At 45.8% G+C, this 23,015-nt stretch overlaps 2 protein-coding genes across 2 annotated transcripts; both read right to left on the reverse strand.

The window, feature by feature from the left end:
- Positions 1-4,883: 4,883 nt before the first annotated feature.
- On the reverse strand, positions 4,884-9,013 carry LOC124659379 (death-inducer obliterator 1-like). Its single transcript, XM_047197275.1, has 5 exons — positions 7,734-9,013; positions 7,402-7,522; positions 7,068-7,125; positions 5,059-5,087; positions 4,884-4,946 (listed from the first exon to the last, which is right to left on the reverse strand). The coding sequence occupies exons 1-5, from the start codon at positions 9,011-9,013 to the stop codon at positions 4,884-4,886; spliced, it is 1,551 nt and encodes a 516-aa protein (XP_047053231.1).
- A 1,931-nt stretch (positions 9,014-10,944) lies between these two features.
- Positions 10,945-22,494, reverse strand: LOC124659390. The gene is made up of 4 exons (XM_047197280.1): positions 19,616-22,494; positions 19,282-19,402; positions 17,303-17,362; positions 10,945-12,135 (listed from the first exon to the last, which is right to left on the reverse strand). The coding sequence occupies exons 1-4, from the start codon at positions 22,492-22,494 to the stop codon at positions 11,212-11,214; spliced, it is 3,984 nt and encodes a 1,327-aa protein (XP_047053236.1). The 3' UTR covers positions 10,945-11,211.
- Positions 22,495-23,015: the final 521 nt, after the last annotated feature.

Genomic DNA, 23,015 nt, shown 5'->3' on the forward strand with positions numbered 1-23,015 from the left:
GGAAGAAAAATTGCCACAGCTTGACATCTGGTGGGATCCCAAGATGCCCTTCGCAGAGAGTTGCGAAGTTGGAGAGGAGAAGGTACGAGTTGGGGCAGATGTTGTGGGGTTGGAGCCCGTACGTGTCGAGGACGGAGAGAAAAAACTCCGAACAGGGGAGCGATAGACCGCGCTCAACCCATGCCTTGGTCATGACTCGTTCGTCCGCATCGGGTTTGGGGACGTCGGAGTCACGCATGAAGCTCCAGTGCTCGGAGATCATGCCCTCGTTTTGGAGCTCTCTAAGCTCCGCGTCGGTGGTTTCGTAGGGCCACCATTGACCCCTCACACCTTCGCGGATCCGGGCCTTGGAAGCCTTCTTATTTTCTGCTTCCTGAACCTTGGCTGCCATTCTAGCTTGGCCTTGAAGTTCTTCTTGGAGCTCTTGAGCGGTTGGAATCCGTCCTAGTACGGTACTGGAAGAGGCGGAGAATGGTTGAGCGAGCCTAATGTCGGAAACATATGGTGGTAGATATGCAATGGGATCCGGGCAGATTTGTTCTACAGTGCTGGGTTCCGGGCTACTCGGAGAACTACCAGTACAATGTGGTGAACCATGCGGCATGCTTCCGGCTGCACCCATGCAAACTAGTTGAGTAACCGGAATCTACGCTAAGTCTAGTTCTTCTTCTACGAGGACGGTGCACGTACCGTTAATGGCGCGGCGGTCCGGCGATGCTCCGGTGAAATAGAGGTCGTCGAACTTGCAGCGTTGAGCCTCCGATGACCACGAATCGGCGGCGGAGACGTTTTCCCGATCAACCGTGGCAATCTCGGTGCGGAGGGAGGCCTGGAACGGCGGTGCGCGAAGTTCCCGTGGAGAAAGCTCGCCGGAGTCAAGATCCGTTGGGCGGCGCGGCGCGAGTAGGAAGACGATGCGGTGAAAGAATGCGAAGTTACCGTGCTTAGGGGTATTTATAGACCTCGCGCGGAGATTCGTGATTTGGATCCAACGGTGGAAACGGAACGGTCACACCGTCAGATGATTGACACGTGTCTTAGGTCAAAAGCGGTAAAACGACGTGGAGGTAACTTAACTGTGCGCTCCCAAAATTTCCGGCTAAAGATTCGCATCTCCGAAAATTTAGCGCGGGAAAAGTGGAATCTCCGTTGCATTACCAATTCAGAAGATAAGAAGATCTCCGAGCAGATGAAGCCGGAAACAAGTAAAAGTTTTGAAGCTCTTCAAGATTCTCTTCGGATCCGAGTGACATGAAGTCGGAGGAATGATGAATCTCGGAGAATTTCGGGGGCTACTGTTGTGGGTATACTTTATGGGTATATCAACGGAATAACCTAGATCCGGCAAGCCCGGGTGGCCCATGGTTGGTGATGAGGCATGTGGCCCATCGGGCGGCCCAGTTGCTGTAGATCCTGAAGGATGAAGTCCAGCCCAGGAGCAGGAAGCCGGATCCCAACCGACCTACGGAGGAGGCCAGATTCGTGAAGGCCCATGAAGTATCCGGATCCAGCACGTACTTAGAGGAAGGTGGATCCTTGATGTACACGGCAAGATATTGTACCGTAGTTAGGCAACTTGTATTCCGTCTAGGACTCTCCGTGTAAACCCTAGATCTGTGCGCCTTTATAAACCGGATCCCGGGAGCCCTAGAGGTACAACCACAACTCATTGTAACAACGCGAAAGCGCCCAGATAATTCCAGACAAGCAGCAGTAGGCCCTGTCATCGTGCAGGTGTTCCGAAGCTGGGTAAATCGCGTACCACCGTCCCGTGTGCACTCCGCCCTATGGCCCCTACTTCTTCTCCCCCTCGTGAGGATTCCTTCTCCGAGGCACCGTCGAATAGGCAACGACAGTAAGTTAGCTTTTCTCCCGTGAAGATCCGGTGATTTCGTTCCTTTCAAGCGTTCCAAAGAACATAGAGGAAGCGGATATAAAGTGTGCACAGTTTAGATGGTTAAAATTTTGAGATATCTCATGGTACGTTTGGTTTTTTCCTGTGTGTGCTCTGCCAATCGTTGGCCAGCCAATTTTTTGGCGCAGAAATCTTCTGCCAGCAGATGACCAAAAATATGGCAACAGATTGTGAAGGCTGTACCAAAGGATCCATTGGCAGCCAAAATACTGGCAGTAAACCAAACGAGAGAGAGCCTTTCACGTTACCAATATCTTGGAAGGGCAGCTTGGAGGCATGAACCAAAAATACCCTCAATCAAACTTCTAAGCCTCCGGATCGGCATCCAAGCGATCCAGGAAACTCTACAAAGTACAAAGTAACAATTGAATCAACAATTTTTAAAAGTTGCACTCCTACAAAGAGTATAGTTTTAAATTCTAGTAATGTGTAATTTAGGTGACTATATTTCCAAAAAGAAATCAGACAGACGAAAATGCTTAGGGGCATACATGGCGAAACAGAAGATGCAAAACATATGTCAGCAATTTCAACATTTTGCAACTGTTCGCGCCCAGTTGCATACATATTCATCCCTGGGAAAGCAGAAGCATAAACTGGGAGCACGAGGTAGTACTGATATAACACAAAACATACAACCGGCAACAAACTAAACTTCCCCCATCTCTATATGCAGATAATCTGATGTTGATATGCACTAAAGGGTGAGACAACCCCTAGAACGGATGCTTGCCGATTGCACAGCACTACCATGTACTCCATGTCATCAGCCCCTCTTCCAAGCGCCATTGGTTCGACTGCGGTCAGGCGCAGCAAAGTGAGATTGACCACCGCGGCCTAGTGCACCGTAGTAGGATGCCACAGCAGGGTGCATAAGGTGCCCGTAAGTCAGAAGCTGCTGCACAGGCATGGCAGGCGCAGCAAAGTGAGATTGACCACCGCGGCCTAGTGCACCGTAGTAGGATGCCACAGCAGGGTGCATAAGGTTCCCGTAAGTCAGAAGCTGCTGCACAGGCATGGCAAAATGCTGGTTCCATGGGTATGCCTGGGGCAAGGGGATTTGGGATTCGCTTGGCATGTCATACTGAAGCATGGACTGGCGCCGTAGCTGCTGATAGGGGAGCTGTGGTGTTGGAATCTGCGCCTGCTGAAGATTACTTTGGGAGTTTGGGTTCACTTCTGGTAAGTTACCATGCTTGTGAACAATGCTTGCGGACTCGTCACCTTCACGGTTCCAGGGCTGGGCTGCAACAGATATGTCACCGTACTTGAGAACCATTTCCTTAGTTTCATCTTCAGAGAGAGAAGTGTGCCAGGTCTGTGACGTCGCTACATTGTCAGCGGAGTTTTCATCCTTAACAACACCAGGACCAAAGCCCGGAAGAACGTCAGCGGTTTCAACATCCTGGCGGGGCTGACGAGCATTGGAAGAGCGAGCTGGTGGCTGAGAAATCATTGGAAGAACACTAGAACTCGTGGCCTGACTCTCGGGGACATCTTGCATTGTGGGCACTCTAGGCGAGACATTGGGTCTCTTCCACACGACCAGTCCAATAATAGATGTTTTAGTCCAGGTTAAACTGCCCGACTGCTCCTTTGGCAAATGGTCAGCAAGTATCTGAGCAGCCTCCCCATGAGAAGGACAGAGGTACATCACCACTCCTTTAACAACCTTCACTAATCCTACTCTCCCATTTGCAATATCCCTCTCAATGGTCTGCAGGAGAACAATATGTGGTTAAAAAATCAGGAGCTCGATGATGGTGCTACTCTTTGACTTAATGGCAAATACTCGAAAAAAACAACATTTGAGAAGAACTGTAGTTTCAGGAGAGTAGAGAGAAACCTTTAAGAGACGACGATGACCACTCTTAGGCGACCCCTCCTTCCAACATAACTCAGTTACCTGCAAAACAAGTGACAGATATTTAATGGAAAAAAACAATTTTTTAAGATGAAAACCTCAAGAAATCCAGAAAGGTGTGAAATAAGTATAGATTATTCGGAATATTCGATATTTGAATTTCGTACGATGTGAATATATGTCAATCTACCCATGGTATAAATGCTAGTTTATTTATTATTCAATATCACAGGAAAATAAGGATGTTAATACCAGCATACAGATTCCAGTTGCAGTGTCCAATACATATGGGAACAAAATTTATACACCTCTATGTTTTATAACCTTGTCGTACTGCCTCCAAGGCAACTTGTGGAAGACCAGAGGAGAAGGGGGTAGTAGACTAGATAATTATTATAACTCGTTATGAAAATAGAAAGCATAGCTTAATGATACAGGGCGTGCTGGCCGTACTGGACCTGGCAAATGTTATCGTCTATACACTGAAAGTGCTTACCCCAATGAAATGTCTCCCACAACGATTCCAGAAATTCAGAGGACCAACTTGGGATCTACAGTTCTTAATATGAAGGCAATGGGGATAAATGACCTACTACCCCTAGATTTAATGGAAGCCCTCAGAACCTCAAGCACCATCTCTGCTATGGAACTGCTTTACAGCCATGGCACCGTTGACGGGGAGGGTCTTCTTACCAAACTGGGTAGAAAAATGGCTGAATTCCCACTGGATCCACCACTTTCAAAGATGCTACTAGCTAGCATTGACCTTGGCTGCAGTGACGAGATACTGACTATCATAGCGAGAATATTTTCTATATGCCTAGAGAAAACAGGCTCAAGCTGATTAGAATGTAGTTTTGTCCTAAGTTTATTTCTGTTAACTAAAATCACAGCTGTCAGTACGACTAAATGGCACACTGCAGGTCTGCAGCACATTAGCAGTACTCATTACATCAAATCCAGCTAGTATGCCTAACTTGTATGCACAAATTATGAATAGGCATGCTGAAGACAGGGATAAACACCATATATTCGTAATGCAGATTCAAAAGATTATGAAGAAAAACATGCTTATAAAAGGGTAAAAAACACCCATGAAATGTATTACATCCACTCAACTGCATAGATTCTGTTGCGTCTGGATATTGAACTGACATTAGTGGCTGACTGCGCATGCAAACAGAAGACAGGGATAAAAGAACAGTATGCGTGTGTTGTCATGTTGCTATTTCTCTGAATTTATATCCTTTTTGTTCTCTAAAACTTGTTTTGGACATACCTGAAGTAAGACTTTCAAAACTGTGCTTACTGATATTTGAAAATAACAATATGAATTAGTGGACATGATTGTGATTTGGAGACCTCATCATTTTACAAAACAACTGGTTTCAGATGACTGCTGGGACTATAATGAGGTCCCTCCAACTTTTTGTCCAGCTGGTGAACATCCACCCAAGCAGCGCGCTATTCCAGTGGCAGCCGGACTGGGTCATTTACCATGATCTCGTAATGACACGAATGAGTACATGAGGGAGGTTACCGTGGTTGACCCGAAATGGCTGGTGGAGCTAGCGCCGAGGTTCTACAAGGGCACAGACCCAACCAAGATAATCAAGAGGAAGCGGTGGGAGAGGATCAAGCCTCTCTATGACAAGTACCATGAGCCCAACTCGCGGCATCTCATCAAATGCTGGGCTTGATGGTCCAACCATAGAATGTTTTTGACCGAGCTGTAAATGCTTATGCTCTGCTTGTAGACACTGTCACAGTAGGTACTTTCACCTACCTAATGTACTTCTTTTCCTTGAGACTAGATTTTCTTGGTAAAGTTCCTTGAGACTAGTAGTATATTTGCACTCAAATTTTGACCGTTACTGGGTGGGTTTTCTCTTGTTGGATAATTTACTTATGATTTAATTGTTCTGCTGAATTGACATATATAGTACGGAGTGGAAAAGTCAGCTCTAAATGTCTTTATCCTGCCCTTTAAAACAAGCCTTTTGTGATTTCCTTTCTATTTACCGTAGGGACTTCCCTACAGTTTCACGGTCAAAAATAAATTTCATTTCTATTGTCTGATTTAAAAAGCAGCTTTGACAGCTAGATTACTTTCTCAGTGATTCTTGAATCTCAAGGCACTCGTTGATCTGGGTGAAAAAGTAATACAACACAAGAGCGACATTCATTAATAGTTTGTCTATGGGATTTACTGTAAAGTGTTATACAGTGACCATTGATCTTATGTCTGTATTGTTCTGTTTGAACTTTGAACAGCTGGCTTGTATTACAGCTCGTTTTGGTTCGGAACCTTGGAATTCTTGCTGACGCTTGTCAACTAGTCCTGGCTGCCAAATTTCTTTATGCTACTATCCTACTTTTATTTATTTATTTATCCTTTTTTTTACTCTTGGAATAACATGGCAAGGACGGACTCGTTCAATAGCTTTAAATTTGGTGTTCATCTACTTAGATAGGGACAGAATCTGGCAAATGCGAAGAACAGTTTGCTAACTAGAAATTGCTTGTGGCCATAGACAGTCAGCGCAGAGAAAATAATTCCTATAAATATATGGATCCGTATGGGAGTACGCCTATGTCTAAAGCATTATCCTTCTAGGAACAAATGTAGGTATCATGATCAGAGGATGACAAATGTATGTCATTTAAAAAGCACAACTACACATCATGCGTCCAGGTGGGGGACGATTTTTATGGATAACATTCTACGAAACGACAATGTCCTTAGCTTCCTATATTCCAGTCCATCTTTGTAATGCTAACACTAAGAATTATATAATTTTTAGTACGAAAAGTTTTTTCCTGGGGAACAAACCTTTGGATCACAAGGAGTTCTAGTGCATATTGACTTCGAAAATAAATTTTAGCTGAGTTGTAGACAAATTAGTATTCTGTAGAGAGAAAATAGGATGTTACACTTTACATGTGTTGTGTTTTGAGTTGAATAAGCTTATAATCTCTATTTAACATATTTCTATGTCTAACTCTGATCATCGATCTGACTAATATAATATGGATCCTGTGCGTAAAATTGTACTAACACTTTATTTGTAAAAAAAATTGCTGACCAACGGTATGCAATTTTTTAACACATAATTCATATATTGTCAGTAAAATTGATGTTAATTTTTTTATAAGAAGACACCATGTAATTTGGGATGAAGTATCACAATCCATCTAATACCAAAAGAAAGAATGTTTATAACTTTATTTTTGGTGCTACCATGCATTTGTCCGTCTGACATGTTGACCTGGAATGCATTAACTAACCGTTGCATCCAATCTTAAATTTTATGGCATCCCAGTGCCCTGACTGTGAACATGTACACTGTAAGTTCACATAATACAAATACAGGTAATTAAGTTTATGCAGCTATGATGTAACCACAATGAAACACATTCAAGAGACATGTTTCCACTGGGTTCTACAATCAAATCATTATTCTGTCAAAGCGACTGAGACAACTGTTTGCAAAAGTCCACAAGTGCAAGAATGTGTATGTGTCAGTAACAGAAAGAGTATAGAATTGCCAATATTAATAAACGACATAGTCATCCAACCGACAAAAAGATGTATGAAACCACACACAGAACAAATAGTTACCGTTATAGCACGTCTCCTGGATTTAGGAAGTTCTTCAAGATATTTTTTAAGTTCACTGAGGCTGGTTTTTCCATTGATCCCAAGCAAGCGGGGCCACTCATTTGTAGATAGCTTTTCACCACTGCAGAAGAAAAGCAACATAATAATAAAATTTAGGATTCCTCCATAACATGGACATGCAGGCTAGGACATGTGAAGATACACAAAATGAACTGGAGTGTAATTTGTTGAAAATAAATAAAGTACTTTTTTGTAGTTAATAGTGTGTTTCACAGGAAAAAAAACATTTACTAATTGCATAGGATTACTATAAGAAAGGTGATGAAACAAACCTTTTGAAGATAGCAACAATATTTGTGCGTGACCGTGAAGTCAAACTAAGCTTAATTGCTCCCTCCCATATACTGCCATGAATCAATGCAGCATCAGGACTTATCTTACACTGCATATCTGATTCAGGAATCAAACCGTTTAGAGTATCTGGTTTTTCAGCATCCACCTTTTCAGGGGGGGATTCGAATATCACATCTCCCTTTGATTCTACAACTGGATCCAACATTGAAACTGATTTTTTTACGGGCGATTCTAGCTTGGACTCAAAAGTGTCTTGTGGAGATCGTAAATCAGAATGAAATTGGAATTTTAATGCACCAGCATCGTCTTTAGCTATTGGAGAACTTTGTGACTTCAAAGCCTTATCAGCTTTGTCAATACTAGGATCATCTTGCAGGGCTCCAGCGGACTGATCTTCAAAATGTGTTTCTGAATAAAAGAGATCCAAGAATTCATCCAGTGTCATGATCTCTGGAAGATTCTCCGTGTCCTGCAAGTCATCAACCATAGGTTCTTCCGTCATGTCACTTTTCTCATTCGCTGGATAATCCAAATTGCTCGATGTGTTATCGTTGCATGTCTCAGCAACTCCATCTTGAACACTGTTGTCCGATTCCTTGACCTCCTCCTGCACGCTTGTTTGATCCATCCGCCACTCTGAAAGGTCCTTCGAAGCAAGCTCTTCTTTAGTCATTGCACATAGGCATTTAGGTGGTATGTCTCCAGACAGGACTCGCTCCATCAGCGCAGGATTGTTTTTATTTTTCAGATTAAACACAAGCGACCTGCTTTTCGCCTTGTATTTCTTGTTAACTTCTCCAAACAATTTGAACAGCTCCTCTTCGATTGTAACTGCTAAACTTTGGGCCTTACGAATCCTGCCCTTCCTTTCTTCAGTTGCCCCATCAGTGATAGTTTCTGTGTCAGACTCTGGCCCAGTTTGAGATGCATTGACCCCATCAGACATCCTGGCCCTTTTTGGATTGGGTTGTGATATTACAGGTGACACGTTTCCAGCAGATTGTTGCCCAGAGTGGTGGTCAGGATCCATACTCAACGCAGCAGCCAGAGTCTCCCTGAACTTGGATCTGAATGGATCGAGCTGCGCCTGCGGATGAGCCCTTGGGGACAATTCCTTCTGAGCAAAACGCTTGCCGGCAGAGAACGGTGAAGGCAGCGGCTTCAGCATCTGGACCTTCGGGGACACCGGGTGCGCGGACCGGTGGATAGCAGAAGGCAACGGCGGCTGTGGCCGATGCTCCTGTTTCGTGAGTCCCATCGCGCTACGCCTTCCAGACAACACAGCCGCCTACCTAAAGGTGAGATCAATCCATGGCGGAAGAGGGTTGTGTTAGCGCGGCGTACGGACGAAATATACGCGGCAAAGAAACAAAACGGCGCGTACGTGCAAAAGCAATGCAGGTTTCCCGGAGAGCTCACCTCGGCGCTGTAGTGCCTCGCGCGGAGACCGGAGGGCGGCGGCGGAACCAATGGCGGAGCAGGGTTCGTGGTAGGGTAGGGTTCGAGGATTTGGGGGTTTCGCGGTTTCTTGCGTTTTTGGACGCGGTGGAGACGAGGAGACGCCGGCGAATAGTGGGCAGAATGCGGTTCCGAGAGGGGTGCGAGTGGGCCTCCAGTGAGTTGATGGGCCCTCAAAGCTGTCGCTGTAAGTCCGTTCTTGAGATGTGTTTCGCTCAGAAAACAATAGGGGCTATTGCTAAAAAAGAGGGTGTGGACTGCTTGTCAACACAACACATGTGTGATATCAACGGGAAATCTGCAATGCATTTCTTTGCCCGGAAATCATCAACCGAACAGGAACTTAAATATTGTAAACTAAGTGAAAGCCGTATTTGTAAGTTAAAAAGAAATCACACATATTGGTTTGGGGTATATAAACCTACTTATGTAAAATATCGCACATACACCCACACCCACACACACACAACTGTACATAGCTCCGCCAGCATGGGTATGAAATCAGCTCGGCTCATTCACGAAACACGGAACTGCGACATATCTCGATATCCCCTCATCTACGATATGTCGCAGAACGGTCTTTGGCCTGGGTGAAACCCTGGTGAGCGGCTTTTGACGTTGACCACGGCAACACCTCTTGTTGCCGCTTCCTCCTTGGAGGCATGGTCTTGGGCTTGACATGTTTTCCCCTTCTCGGTGCCGGGGAAACCCTAGGTCTGTGGTGGCGCCATGGCGTTGTTTCCTCTGTGGAGGCGTTGCTTTAGCTGCGAGGGGAGTCCCATTGTGGCATTTGGAGCTAATGGCCTCGTCGGTCTCACCAGCGAGGCTTAATGGTGATGTGTCGTTGGTGGTTAGCTACTGCTCAAGACGTGGGTCTCCAGAGTGCTATGTCATCACCAACCTCCTAGTTGACTACTTCCTCATGTTGGATTTATCCTCCCATTTGCTCGTCAATCCCCTAGGCACATGAGTAAGAGTGGAAACAGATCGGATACGGATCGGATAGTGTCCTTCCCATATCTGTTTTCATATTTTCAAAACGTACAGATGCAGATACAGATGTTGCCGAATATAAATTCAGAGCAGAAATAGGAATACAGATCAGGATATAAGGAAATAATAGATTCATTTCTTATGATTCGCTAACTATAGAATGGTAGAGAGATAAATATACCAATATAATGCAAGTAGTTCAAATTGAATAACATAAAAGAACATTTGACCGATTTGTTAGTTTCTCTAGGTTAGGTAATTGGCATATTGGGGTTGAATTACTAAGTTAGTTTGTTAGGTAATTGGCATATTGGGGTTGAATTACTAAGTTAGTTTGTTAGGTAATTGGCATATTGGGGTTGAATTGCTAAAATTGGCTAACATAATATTATTTGGATACGGATATATACATTTCCATATCCACATTTGGTTCAAAATTCAATACCAAATTTATACTAGGCTTTTGTAAAACAGATCCAGATATTTACCATATCCATTTTCACAGGAGTCCAGATTCAGGTATTACCACTTCTATTTTTAATTTCTCGAATACAAATATCGGATAATACGACTATCCACTACCAGTTGTGCTTCAGAATCACGACTAGACCACACACCACCAAAGCACAACTAGGAATTAGTGCATGCTTACGGGCATACGTGCGAACCAGAGATGCATATACATCGACAATGATAAATAAGAAGCCAGAAAGTCTCTGCGATGCAAACATACGATAGCAATTTCAGCTTTCGATTCTTGCAGCTGCCAAGTTGACGCCTAATTTTGTAGTTGCATACATTTCAGTCCCTGGGAAACCAGAAGCATAACTGGATGCACGAGGTACAGATATAACACAAAACATGCAATCAGAAACCAACTAATTTTCCCATCTCACTTCAAAAAAAACAATTTTCCCATCTCTATATGCACATAATCTGATATTTATATATGTGAAATAAGGGATGAGATAACCCCCAGAACAGATGCTTGCACATTGCATGAAACTACCATGGATTCCATGCCATCAGCCCCTGGTTCCAAGGGTCATTGGTTTGAATGTAGTCAGGCCCAGGGAAGTAGGATTGCCAACTGCCGTCTGGTACGCCGTGGTAGGATTGCCAACTGTCATCTGGTACACCGTAGTAGGATTGGTGAAAAGGCTGCATTGTGTGCCCATAAGGCAGAGGCTGCTGCTCACGCATGCCAATATGCTGGTGCTGGGTATATGCTTGGGGCAAGGGGCTTTGGTTCTCTCGTGTCATGTTGTACTCAAACATGGAATGGTACTCTGGCTGGTGCTGATAAGGGGACTGTGGTTGTGGAATATGCGTCTGCAGGAGATAGCTTTGAGAGTTTGGGTTCCACTCTGGCATGTCGAAGTCACCATCGCAATTCCAGGGATGGGCTTCAACAGAGATGTTGCCATACTTGCGAACCATTTCCCTGAATCGATCTTCCGAGAGAGAGGTGTCCTGATGGCCCCTGTAGGTTTGCGACGTCGTTACATTGCCAGCTGAGTTTGAGACGCTCACAAAATTGTATTCTGGCATATCATCATCATCCTTAACAGCACCAGGACCAATGCCCGGAACAACCTCAGCGGCTACAACATCCTGCTGGGAGCGACAATCATTGGAAGAGCAAGATGGTGGCTGAGAAATCCTGGGCAAAACTGAACTAGAAATTATGGCCCGACTCTTGGGGACATCTTGCCTCTTGGGTGGCACCGTCGGTGTGACATGGGGTCTCCGCCACACGACGAGTCCGATAATAGATGTTCCAGCCACCGTTAAACTGCCTGAGTGCTCCTTTGGTAGGTGGTCAGCAAGTATCTGAGTGGCCTTCCCTCGAGGACAGAGGTACAACTCCATCCCTTCCGCAAGCTTCACTAGACCTACTCTCTCATCTCCAATATACGAGTCAATGGTCTGCAGGAGAATAATAGGTGGTTAGCAAATTAGGAGCTCAGAGACAGCCTAAGCTTTGACTTAACGGCCAATATATATGCAAGGTTGGCTAAGCTAATAGAAGAGATCAAAGTTGTGGTATATGTGCCAGACACTGATTCTATACATGATGTAGAAGATGGTGTAAAGGCACGGTTGCTCAACACCCAGTGAGAAGCTCGCAATTGCATATGGGCTCATTTGCACAACCCCTGTTACAACAGTGCAGATAAATAAGAACCCTCGAGTCTGTAATGACTATCACAATGCAAGCGAGTTAATAACTCTAGTGACAGGACCGGAAATTATCATGAGAGATATTCAACCATTTCACCATTTTAAGGACGGTAAATGTTCATGTGGAGACTACTGGTACTAAAGTTCTGAAGGCAGGCCAGATATGGAATTTGAGATATATATAACTTCATGCAACTAATACAAGTAGGATAAGATCATACTCTCAGAATATCAGGTGAACTTAACTAATTGGCAAGTCTATTAAGGTGCTTGCTGAGTTTTTATATGGCGCACATCGTGTGATAGTAGCATTCTATAGAAAAAAAATTATGTTCATGTTCAGACTTTTAGAGCTGCGAATGAAATCTGAATGGGCTTGTACCATACTCTGCTACAGGTCTAGCAGCTACCTTCTTTATCGACACTTCGCGGCTCAGATTGTGAAGTACCAGCGAGCTTTAGTGATCATCCCACGCAGCATACTGTAGACTTAGGTAAATGCAGATATCCTTGCGGCTACAGATGAAAGTTTTGATTATATGAGCTCTCTTTTAGTTCAGGGATGCTTTATGTCTGTTTTGTTTCTCTTTCAATCTCTGTGAATTTGTCAAAAGACTATGCTGTGGTGTTGTAGTTTCCTTGGTAGGTTTGAAAGATTTTCAGATTGCAAGCAAAGAACTTTTGGCGAGTCTTATCATCTATATCCTGTCACTTGTGCTTTTAATGTTTCACATGGAGTATAACATATTAGTGCTTGCGTTTAAAAAGATGTTACATGTTTTAACTACTACAAACCCCAAACAAGTTATGCATTTATTTAACAACTAGTTTTGTTTTGCTTTTCTATATACAACTAATGTTTTTTTGGAGAACTATTTCACTTTTCTTTACCTATATTGTTATTTGACAGGAAGCTTATAACTATTTTACTGTGGCCAGATGATTATACGTGTTCCGGCGCCGCACTTATAAGCATGCTGTTTTAGGCTGCTTCTGGCAACTCAATTACTCTAGCGGTCAAAGTTTTCAAAGAAACTTTGATTTCTTCAATCATATGTTTTCAAAATTGAACAAAGCTTTGTAAAAGACTTCCATGAATTTAGAGCACCATGCAATTTTTAGTACATTTCTATGTTTTATGTGATACTTTCTCTTTCATTAATTTTTTCTTCTGGAAATAAAATATGTGTTATGCTTAAAAGGGGCATTTTAGCCACTATCCTGATTTTCCTGTCACACAGATACTTTTCTGTGTCATGCGGATTTGCTTCTGAACAAAAGAATAATAAATTGGTTGTTTATTTTTGGCCCAGTTATCATTATTGCGAGATTAAAGTTGGTTAAGGAAAATGTCTACCAGTTATTGGAAAATACTGATGTTTTAATTTTAGAAAATAGGTTATTGCACTCCCAAATGTGTGCTCTGTCTAAAACTAATTTTGGTGTGTTGGTGTGAGGTCATATATATCGTTAATATAATAGGAGTACTAAACACAAATCTAAGTGACTTTGACTGTGATGTTGACTAATCTTTGACTTGGACAAGCTAGTTGGTAAAGGATGAGTACGAACAGGGAAGTCGTCATGGAGGTAGTAGTGCTGTTGGAAGGGATAGTACAGCAGCATTCATGGAGGTGGTAGTGCTGTTGGAAGGGATAAAGCAGCAGCATACTTATGTTAACACAGATGACTAGAGAGGGAAGTATGTAGCGGGGCCAGCCTGGGTTTCCCTGCCGCGGCTTCCACACTATCTCTTACCACCTCTCATGGCTTCCCATCCATGTAATAGCAACCGGTAATTTATTTTCTCCGGTGGTACCATGGAGTGTGATTGCTGCATTGCGACAAGGAGAAGCTGCTGAGGGTGGTGAGGAGGATGAGGGAGGAAAGCAGCAGCCAGCAGAAGAGGAGGGAAGAAGAGGTACAGCTGACAGAGGTGAGTGGTGACTAAGAGCATCTCCACTCGTCTCCCCGACGAGGCCCCCGAACGACGTTTTTTCCATCCGGACGGCGTAATTCGGCCCAGTCGCGCCCCCGGTTCCTCGTTTTCGTCCGGATTTGGGCCTAAATTCATCCGGCGATCCCACGCCATCCCCGGCCCCCCGGGGAGCGCTCGGGGACTCTGGACGAAACGAAAGCGCGGGAAATACCGAGGAAACTTCCCGCGCGTCTGGTGGCCCCAACTTGTCGGCGAGAGAAACCGATCGCGGGCGGAGGACGCTGCCGTGGCGGAGGCGATCGCCAGGTCGCTCAACGACCTGGTGCCCGCCGACAACGCTCTCCCGAGGACGCCGCCCTGGCGTGGTCGAGGCGCGACAGGGAGCGCGAGGAGGCGGAGCAGCAGCGGCTGCTGCTGGACCTGGCCGCCGCACGCCAACTCGCCGCCCGCGCCGCTCCAACCGCCGCCCGCGCCGCTCCAACCTCCGCCCGCGCCGCTCCAACCGCCGACGACGACGTCGCGCGCTACCGCCGTCCTGCGACACCTCCATCCGGCGTCGCTGTCCCCTTCGTCGACCTCGAGTCCTCCGACGACGAATGGTACAAGCCATCCCCGGGGTGGGGAGACGCCGGCCAGGGCAGCAGCAGCCAGGCCGCGCAGCCGAAGGTCGAGGACGACGGCTCCGACGACGACGGCGGCGACTACACGGTGTTCTACCGCCATTTCGGCATGTAGAGCGCCGTGTTTTAAAATTAGCATTTGAATTCCCCTAGCCGAATTCGAAATATAGTCGAATTCGGCCTCTATGTATGAACTCCGCCCGTTATATAATAAATATCATTAAATTTAGTCTATATTCGCCCGTTTTTAGCCGTAGTTTGTCAAGTTTCCGTTTTTCAAATTCGCATCGTCGACTTCGCCTGGGCACGCGGCTGGGAAACTACTCCTTCCCACGCCAAATCTTCCTCCAATCCGGACGAAAATTTCGCCGGATTTGGGCGTGGGGAGCGCCAACGAGTGGGGATGCTCTAAGGTGCTTCGCGTGGTTAGCTTCCTGTCCATCCTCACTGGTCCTTATACCTACCACCATGTTCTTGATCCAGGGAGTAATCCCCTTCTCTCATACGTTTCTCACTTCTTCATGTGTGTGTTGTGCCTGCAATGTTTTATAGTAGTATAATAGAAATAGCAGCAGTCGAAGCAATCTCTGAGAGAGTATTATATCTGTAATCTGTTCAAATTTTTTTGCCTTGGTTCTCATAAATCATGTGCAAATGTTCCACGCTGCTGAATAGTGCTGGAGTTCTAGGAATACGGCGCCTTAGAGCATCTCCAACAGACGCGCTAAACGTCCCGCGCGGCAAAAAAACCATCGTTTTGGCGCGCGCGGACGCTGCCGCGCTGCTCCAGCAGACGCGGGAAAACGACGCGCGCGCTAAAAAATTTACCGCCCGCGCGCTTTCGCGCTATCCCGCGCGGGAAATCTGCCGCGTGTGTTGCCGCGCGCGCTATTTAGACGACACGCGCGAAGCGGCCAACTGCCACTCCTCCCACGCGTCTTCCTCCCGTGCCCTCTCTCCCCGCCGCTCTCCCTCCCGCGCCGCTCTCCCTCCCGCGCCGCTCCACCTCCGGCCGTTCCACCTCGACGCGAAGATGCCGCCGCGCCGCCGCTCGTCCTCCGGCTACCGCGGCGTCCGCGCGCGGCCGAGCGGCCGGTTCGACGCGGAGATCCGCTCCGGCGAGGAGCGGATCCGCCTCGGCACCTTCGACACAGCGCACGAGGCGGCGCGTGCCTACGACGCCGTCGCGTGGCGGCTGGGCCGCAGCCGCCGCGCGATGAACTTCCACGACGTGTTCACGCGCGAGCAGCGGAGATGCTCGCGCCGCCGCCGCCGATGATCACGCGCGAGCAGCAGCGCCGACGAGCGGGAGCTGGAGCAGCCGCCTGGTCATCGCCGAGCGCGACGAGGCGTTCCGCCTCGAATGGGCGCGCCGCTTCCCGGAGGACGTCGCCGCCACGGCGGCCTTCTACGCGGAGAAAGAGAAGAAGGAGGAGGAGAAGGCGGCGGCGAAGGCGGCAAAGAAAGCTTCCCGCGAGAAGCGCCGCGCCGAGATCGCGAAGAGGAGGGCGGCGAGGGCCGCGAAGGCGGCGAGGAAGGCGGAGGAGAAGAAGAACGGCGCAGGGCCGTCGACGGTCGTCGTCTCCTCCTCCTCCTCCTTCGAGTGGACGACAACGCCGGTGTCGTCCACTACTCCGAGCAGCTCGGACTTCAACCGGGACTCCTCCGAGTAGAAGTTTATTATGTGTCGCATTGTATCGTCGAACTTTTATAAAATATATTCGTATTTTCGATCAAATTTTCATAGTTTGTTCGATTTAAATTTTCAAAAAACGGTCGGATTTAGCACTTTATACCGCGCGCGCGCTGCAAAATAGCGCCTCTGCCGGAGGTGCGTTTTTCGCGCAGCAACGCGCGCTGGAAAATAGCGCCTCTGCCGCGGGCAAATTCGCTAACACGCGCGCTAACAGTATACAGCGCGCCGAATCGCGCGTTTACAGCGCCAGATTTTAGAGCGTCTGTTGGAGATGCTCTTATTGAGTCCTGATTGTTTTGCTGGGTGGCAACTGTTGGAATTAAATTCCTAAAAAAAAACCTTTATTCCACTACTCCCTCCGTCCCGGTTTACAGGGCCTACGCGTCTCCCAAGATCACTAATTTGACTAATATAATATAAATTTTACACTATAAAAATTATACCATTAGAAAGTACAACATCTAAACTTTCAAATGATATATGTTTTGCAGTATATATCTTGCGTTACGTTTGTTAAATTGATAACCTAGGGATACGCGTAGGTCCTGTAAACCGGGACGGAGGTAGTAGTGTTGTATGCATAACTCAATAAATGGTCAATAATTGATGGTTAAAATATTTGAGAATAACTATATTTTCCGGAGAATAGGGAGGAACCTGTGAAAGATGATGCCGACCACTCTCAAGAGAACCCTCCTTCCAACATAACTCAGTTACCTGTCACACAAGTGGCAGATATTGAATGGAAATTATAATATTTTCAGCAGCAAATACTCAAGAAAACCATGAAGGTGTGAAATAGGTGAAAGCCATATTTCGAATGAGGATTCATGCAGGATCAAAGAGAAGGGAGAACAAGAGTGTTTTTTTCAAAAAGGGAAGAAAATGAGGACAACATGTGTATTATGCATAAGTACGACAGGGAAATATGAAGTTTGGTTATTATGCTATCGGCAAGTAATAGTTGCAGAAAATTAGATACCTAACTTATAGTGTTTGTTATTTTTTTAGAGACAGATTAGTTAGATCAATTATTATCGCATTTTTATGAAGATAAGCCTAGATTTATATAAACTGGGTATGATAAAGTAACTTCCAAGAAAACAATAACCCCATGTCTAAGAGTCTAAGGTAGTAACATCGGATCTATTTATAAAAACTCCAAACTGTAGCTCTAAGAAATTGGCACTCTAGCTAGGTAGCTATAACTAATCCATAGCATAATAATAACCAAAAGTTGGACATTTGCCGTTGTCCACAGCCCTAACAAAAAGGATACAGTTTCCAGAAGTGGTGATACAATAGGAGTATTAGTTTTGTGGTGGCATTTCATCATGTATAATTTATTTCTCAATTTTGTCCTAAACTATGTTTAGTAAGAGTAGATCACGATATTGCAATGACTCGTTCTGTTCCATGTGGTGTAAAATAATACAATTGTACAAATTTGACCAGATATGGGAGGAATCACAGAAAGCCTGTGAAGTTCGCCAGACGCCACATGCAACAGAATTCAAATTCAAATATACGGTTGACTAGTGGGTACAGATGCAGTTGCCGTGATTAACTACCATATTTGGAAGGACGCAAGATCACACTGCATGCACCAATTCAACAGTAATGCTAAACATGCACAAAATATTAAAATCAGGTCTTTCTTTTCCTTCTCTTCCCGTCGAAATGTTGATTCTGCAAGATCTCTTTGCAGTACAATACTGTTTGTAGCAGGATCCTAACAGTATAGCATATGAAAGGTGCTCAAGTTCAGTATGTCAAAACACAAAACAATCTAATTGCTCTGCTAAAAGAACAATCTATTTGAACCTTTGTTGTCCAAACCTCAGGTGACCCCTAAACATGTAAATGGTTCAATGGAACACTAACTTATATAACAATAAATGTACCAAATGTGGTGATGAAGTATTGAACTATCAACTGTAAATAAAAGATGACTAGGTCAAGGAACATAGATTAGTGGACTGCCTTATCTCATGATCTACTTTCATGGCTTGCTACACTAGTGCTTTTAATTAGTACAAGATAGATGCGCACAATCCACCCACGCCACCAGACCTACACACACGAATGCAGGCTTCCGACATATGCTATGGCCAGTTCTTAATTCTACATTGGAAACACCATAAGAACACCACAATACAAGGCCAGGCATTTTATGTCCCATATAACAGTTAGGTGCAGTCCAAATAAGTACGGCATGAGGTGTTAATCCTAAGGATTGAACCCAGTTTTGGGTGGGAATGAACAATCTCGCTCCTGCCACTAGGCCACAGAACCCATCCCTTCTCAGTCTGCCACACTGAACTAGGATGCATTAACTAACAGTTACATCTAGTCTTCCATTTTATGGCATTTCAGTGCTCAGACTGTGAACAGGTACAATGCACATGATACATATAATTTAGTTTATGCAGCTATGATATAACCAAAATGAAACACATTCAAGAGTACATCTTTCCACTGGGTTCTACAATCAATCATTATTCTGACAGAGACAACTGTTTGCAAGGCAACAAGTGCAAGAATGTGTATATGCCAGAATTGCCAATTTTAATAAACAACATGGTCATCCATCCGACAATAGCATATATAAACCCAAACATAGAAATAATAGTTACCATGATAGCACGGCTCCTGGATTTAGGAAATTCTACCAGAAATTCTTCAAAAACACTGAGCCTCACTCTTCCTTTGATCTCAAGAAAGCGGTGCCACCCATTTGTAGACGGCTTTTCACCACTGCAAAAGAGAAGCAAGATATTGATGAAATACGGATGCCACCAAAACATTGAGATGCATGCTAGGACATGTGATTCCCAGCGCAATGGAGTGTTGTGTTGATTGTTCAGGATAAAGAAATTGCAGAAAAAGTACTTCTTGTAGTTAATTGCATATATGTCAGAGAAGTAGTCAATGGCATACGCTTACTATAAGCAAGGTGATGAAACAAACCTTTTAAATATAGCAACCATATTTGTGAGTGTGGACGAACTAAGCTGAATTGATCCCTCCCATATACTGTCATGCGTCAGTGCAGCATCAGGAGTTATCTTACAGTGCACAGTAGATTCAGGAACAGAGCCATTAACAGTATCTGGTTTTTCAGCAACCGCCTTTTCAGGGGGAGATTTAACCAACACATCTCCCTTTGGTTCTTCAACTGGACCTAAAATTGAGACTGATTTGTTCATCGCTGATTCTAACTTGGACTCACAATTGGCTTGTGGAGATGGCAAATTAGAATGAAACAGGAAATCTGATGCATCAGCCTTGTCTTTAGCTGTTGGAAGAAAGTCTGACTTCAAAGCCTTGTCAGCTTTGTCAATACGGGAATCATCTTGCAGGGCTCCAGTGGGCTGATAATGAGGGTCCTGCAAGAATTCATCCAATGTCATGATCTGTGGAAGATTCTCTTTAACCTTCAAAGCATCAATCATTAGCTCTTGCATGAGATCACTTTTCCCATTTGGTGGATAATCCAAATTGTTCGACGTGTTGTTGTTGCATGTTCCGGCAACACCATCCTGCACACTGTTGTCTGATCCATTGACCTCGTTGTCTACACTTGTTTTATCATCAGATTTGGTTTGAACTGCAACATGTTTTGATGGAACATAGGAAGGTGATTCACCCCCAAGCCCAACTTCTGTCACATCAGTTTCTTCTACTTCAATTTGAAATTCTCCTTTGTGCGTTTTCCTCACCAAACGTCTAACATCCACTTCTCTATGAGGAAGAACAACCATGTTTGCAAACTCTTCAGCTTTAACCATCCGCCACTCTGAAAGCTCCTTTGAAGCAAGTTCTTCAATAGTCATTGCACATAGGTATTTAGGTGCTATGTCCCCAGACAAGACTTGTTCCTTGAGCACGGGATTATTTTTATCTTTCAGATTAAACAGAAGTGATCTACCCTTCTCCTTGTATTTCTTATTAACTCCTCCAAATAATTTGAACAGCTCCTCTTCAATTTTAAATGCTAAACTTTGGGCCTTGTGAATCCTGACCTTCTTTCCTTCAATTGTCTCACCGGTGGTAATTGTTCTTTTAGACTCTGTGCCAATTTCAGATGCATTAACCCCAGCTTGAACATCAGACATCTTGGCCCTTTTTGGATTGGGTTGTGACATGGATCGAGATTGAGAAGCTCCAATAGGAGACCAGCAAAGCCCCTGATCTTGCAACAGATCATCTAAAGCAACAGAGCTATTACCTGATACTTTGTCTCCCAAGGGTACATGTACTGTTTGTTGCTGCATATCATCCCTCACTTCTATTTTCATGTATGGTCTGAGATTGCTATTTGACATGTCACCGTGTTCACTTCTTCTAGTAGCAACTTTTGTCACATTTTCATCATCACCTTTACCTGCAACCTGGAAGGCAGTTGTGAATCCTTGCATTCTACCACGGTCTGCCTGTATGTTCCCACCAGCTGATCCCAAAGGTGGCACATTTCCAGCACATTGCTGTCCCATCTGTTTGTCAGACTCGATACTCAACGCAGCAGCCAGAGTCTCCCTGAACTTCAATCGCACTGACTCAGACAACTGCATCTGTGAATGAGCCTTTGGTGGCAGTTCCTTCTGAACAAAACGCTTGCCAGCAGATAACTGTGGCGGCATTGACTTCAGCATCTGGACCTTTGGCGACACTGTCACCTTCTTGCCGGCCGAGGGCTGTGGTATAAACATCTCTGGAAACTCCTTTGAAGCAAATTCTTCAATAGTCATTGCACATAGGCATTTGGGTGTTATGTCCCCAGACAAGACTCGTTCCCTGAGCACAGGATTACTTTTATCCTTCAGATTAACCAGGAGTGATCTACATTTCTCCCTGTATTTCTTATTAACTCCTCCAGAAAATTTGAACAACTCCTCTTCAATTGCAAATGCTAGACTCTGGGCCTCACGAATCCTGATCTTCTTTTCTTCAGTTGTCTCATCAGTGGTATCTGCTCTATTAGACTCTGAAGCAATTGCAGATACATTTGCCCCAGCTTGAACATCAGACACCCTGGCCCTTTTCGGATTGGGCTGTGACATGGATCGAGAAGCTCCAATGGCAATGTCAGGGTCCCAGCAAAGCCATGCTCTGTTTCCCGAGGTGGCATGCTCTGTTTCTTGCTGCATATCATCCCTCACTTGTGCTGTCATGTCTGGTTTCAGATTGCTATGTAACATGCCAACATGCTCACTTCTTCTAGAAGCAGCAAGTTTTGTCGCATTTTCATCATCATCTTTACTTGAAACCAGGAAGGCAGTTGTGAATCGTTGTATTCTACCACCGTCCGCCTGCATGTTCTTACCAGTTGATGCCAAAGGTGGCACATTTCCAGCAGATTGATGTCCCATTTGGTGATGAGAATCGACACTCAGCACAGCAGCCAGAGTCACCCTGAATTTCGATCTCACCGAATCGAACTGATCCTGCGGATGAGCCTTTGGGGGCAATCCCTTGAGAACAGAACGCTTGGCAGGAGATAGCTGCGTCGACGGCGGTGATTTCAGCGTCTGGACCTTGAACGACACCGCCATCTTATTGCTGGCTGAGGGCGGCGGCGGCTGTGGTACGAACATTTCTGGAAAATCCGTCTGAACACTCGGCGCCTGCCGCGGCGGCCTCGGCGATGATGCCCTGCTCGAAGGCCTGCAACCGGATTGGTGTGCGCTGGGAGTGGGCACACCTGGCTGCTGGCTCGCGGGCACGATCGGGTGCACCTGCGCGGTCCGGTTGTCAGGGCAGCACACGGCGGCGGGGTACGGGACCTGCGCGGCCCGGTGGGCAGGCGGAGGCAGCGGCGGGTGTGGCCCCTGCTTCGTGAGCTCCATCGCGCTGCTACGGCTCCCAGGCACACGCGCACGCAGCCGCCTAGAGGTGAGATCAATCCATGGCGGAAGAGGGTTAACTAGGGTTGTTGCGTTAGCGCGCGCGCGCGTGCGCACGGACGAACTAGGCGACAAAAAGACGGCGTGCAGGTGCAAAATGCGGGTTTCGTGGAGAGCTCACCTCGGTGAGGCCGGGTAGAGGCCGGCGCGGGGACCGGAGGGTGGAGGTGGTGGCGGAGCCGGAGCCGGAGAGGGGCGGGGTAGGGTTGGAGGAATTTGGGGTTTTGCCGTTTCCTGCGCTTCTGCGGTGGGGACGAAGAGACTCCGGCGAAGGTCGATCGGTGGCGCCGCACGCGTGAGTACGGCGAGGGTAAAGTGGTTCAGTCAGGAGTGCAGCGGGCCTTGAAGAGGTTGATGGGCCTTCAAAGCCATAGCTTTAAGCCCGTTTTTGTGCCAACGGCAGTTCTTTTTTTTTTGACGGTATGTCAAGAAATTCTCCCTTTCAAAAAAAATGTCAAGAAATT

This window comes from Lolium rigidum, chromosome 1 (genome assembly GCF_022539505.1).
Source record: "Lolium rigidum isolate FL_2022 chromosome 1, APGP_CSIRO_Lrig_0.1, whole genome shotgun sequence".
Classification (NCBI taxonomy): domain Eukaryota; kingdom Viridiplantae; phylum Streptophyta; class Magnoliopsida; order Poales; family Poaceae; genus Lolium; species Lolium rigidum.

Excerpts from the sequence above, each read along its gene's own strand:
- LOC124659379 (XM_047197275.1), bottom strand. The coding sequence starts at position 9,013 with ATGGGACTCACGAAACAGGAGCATCGGCCACAGCCGCCGTTGCCTTCT. Across the intron at positions 5,088-7,067 it reads ATTTAAGATTGGATGCAACG|TAAGCACAGTTTTGAAAGTC; the intron begins GTTAGTTAATGC and ends TTCAAATATCAG. Across the intron at positions 4,947-5,058 it reads TTTTGAAAGTCTTACTTCAG|TCAGCCACTAATGTCAGTTC; the intron begins GTATGTCCAAAA and ends TTGCATGCGCAG.
- LOC124659390 (XM_047197280.1), bottom strand. The coding sequence starts at position 22,494 with ATGGAGCTCACGAAGCAGGGGCCACACCCGCCGCTGCCTCCGCCTGCC. Across the intron at positions 19,403-19,615 it reads ATGGTTGCTATATTTAAAAG|TGGTGAAAAGCCGTCTACAA; the intron begins GTTTGTTTCATC and ends TCTCTTTTGCAG. Across the intron at positions 17,363-19,281 it reads CCAGGAGCCGTGCTATCATG|GTAACTGAGTTATGTTGGAA; the intron begins GTAACTATTATT and ends CTTGTGTGACAG.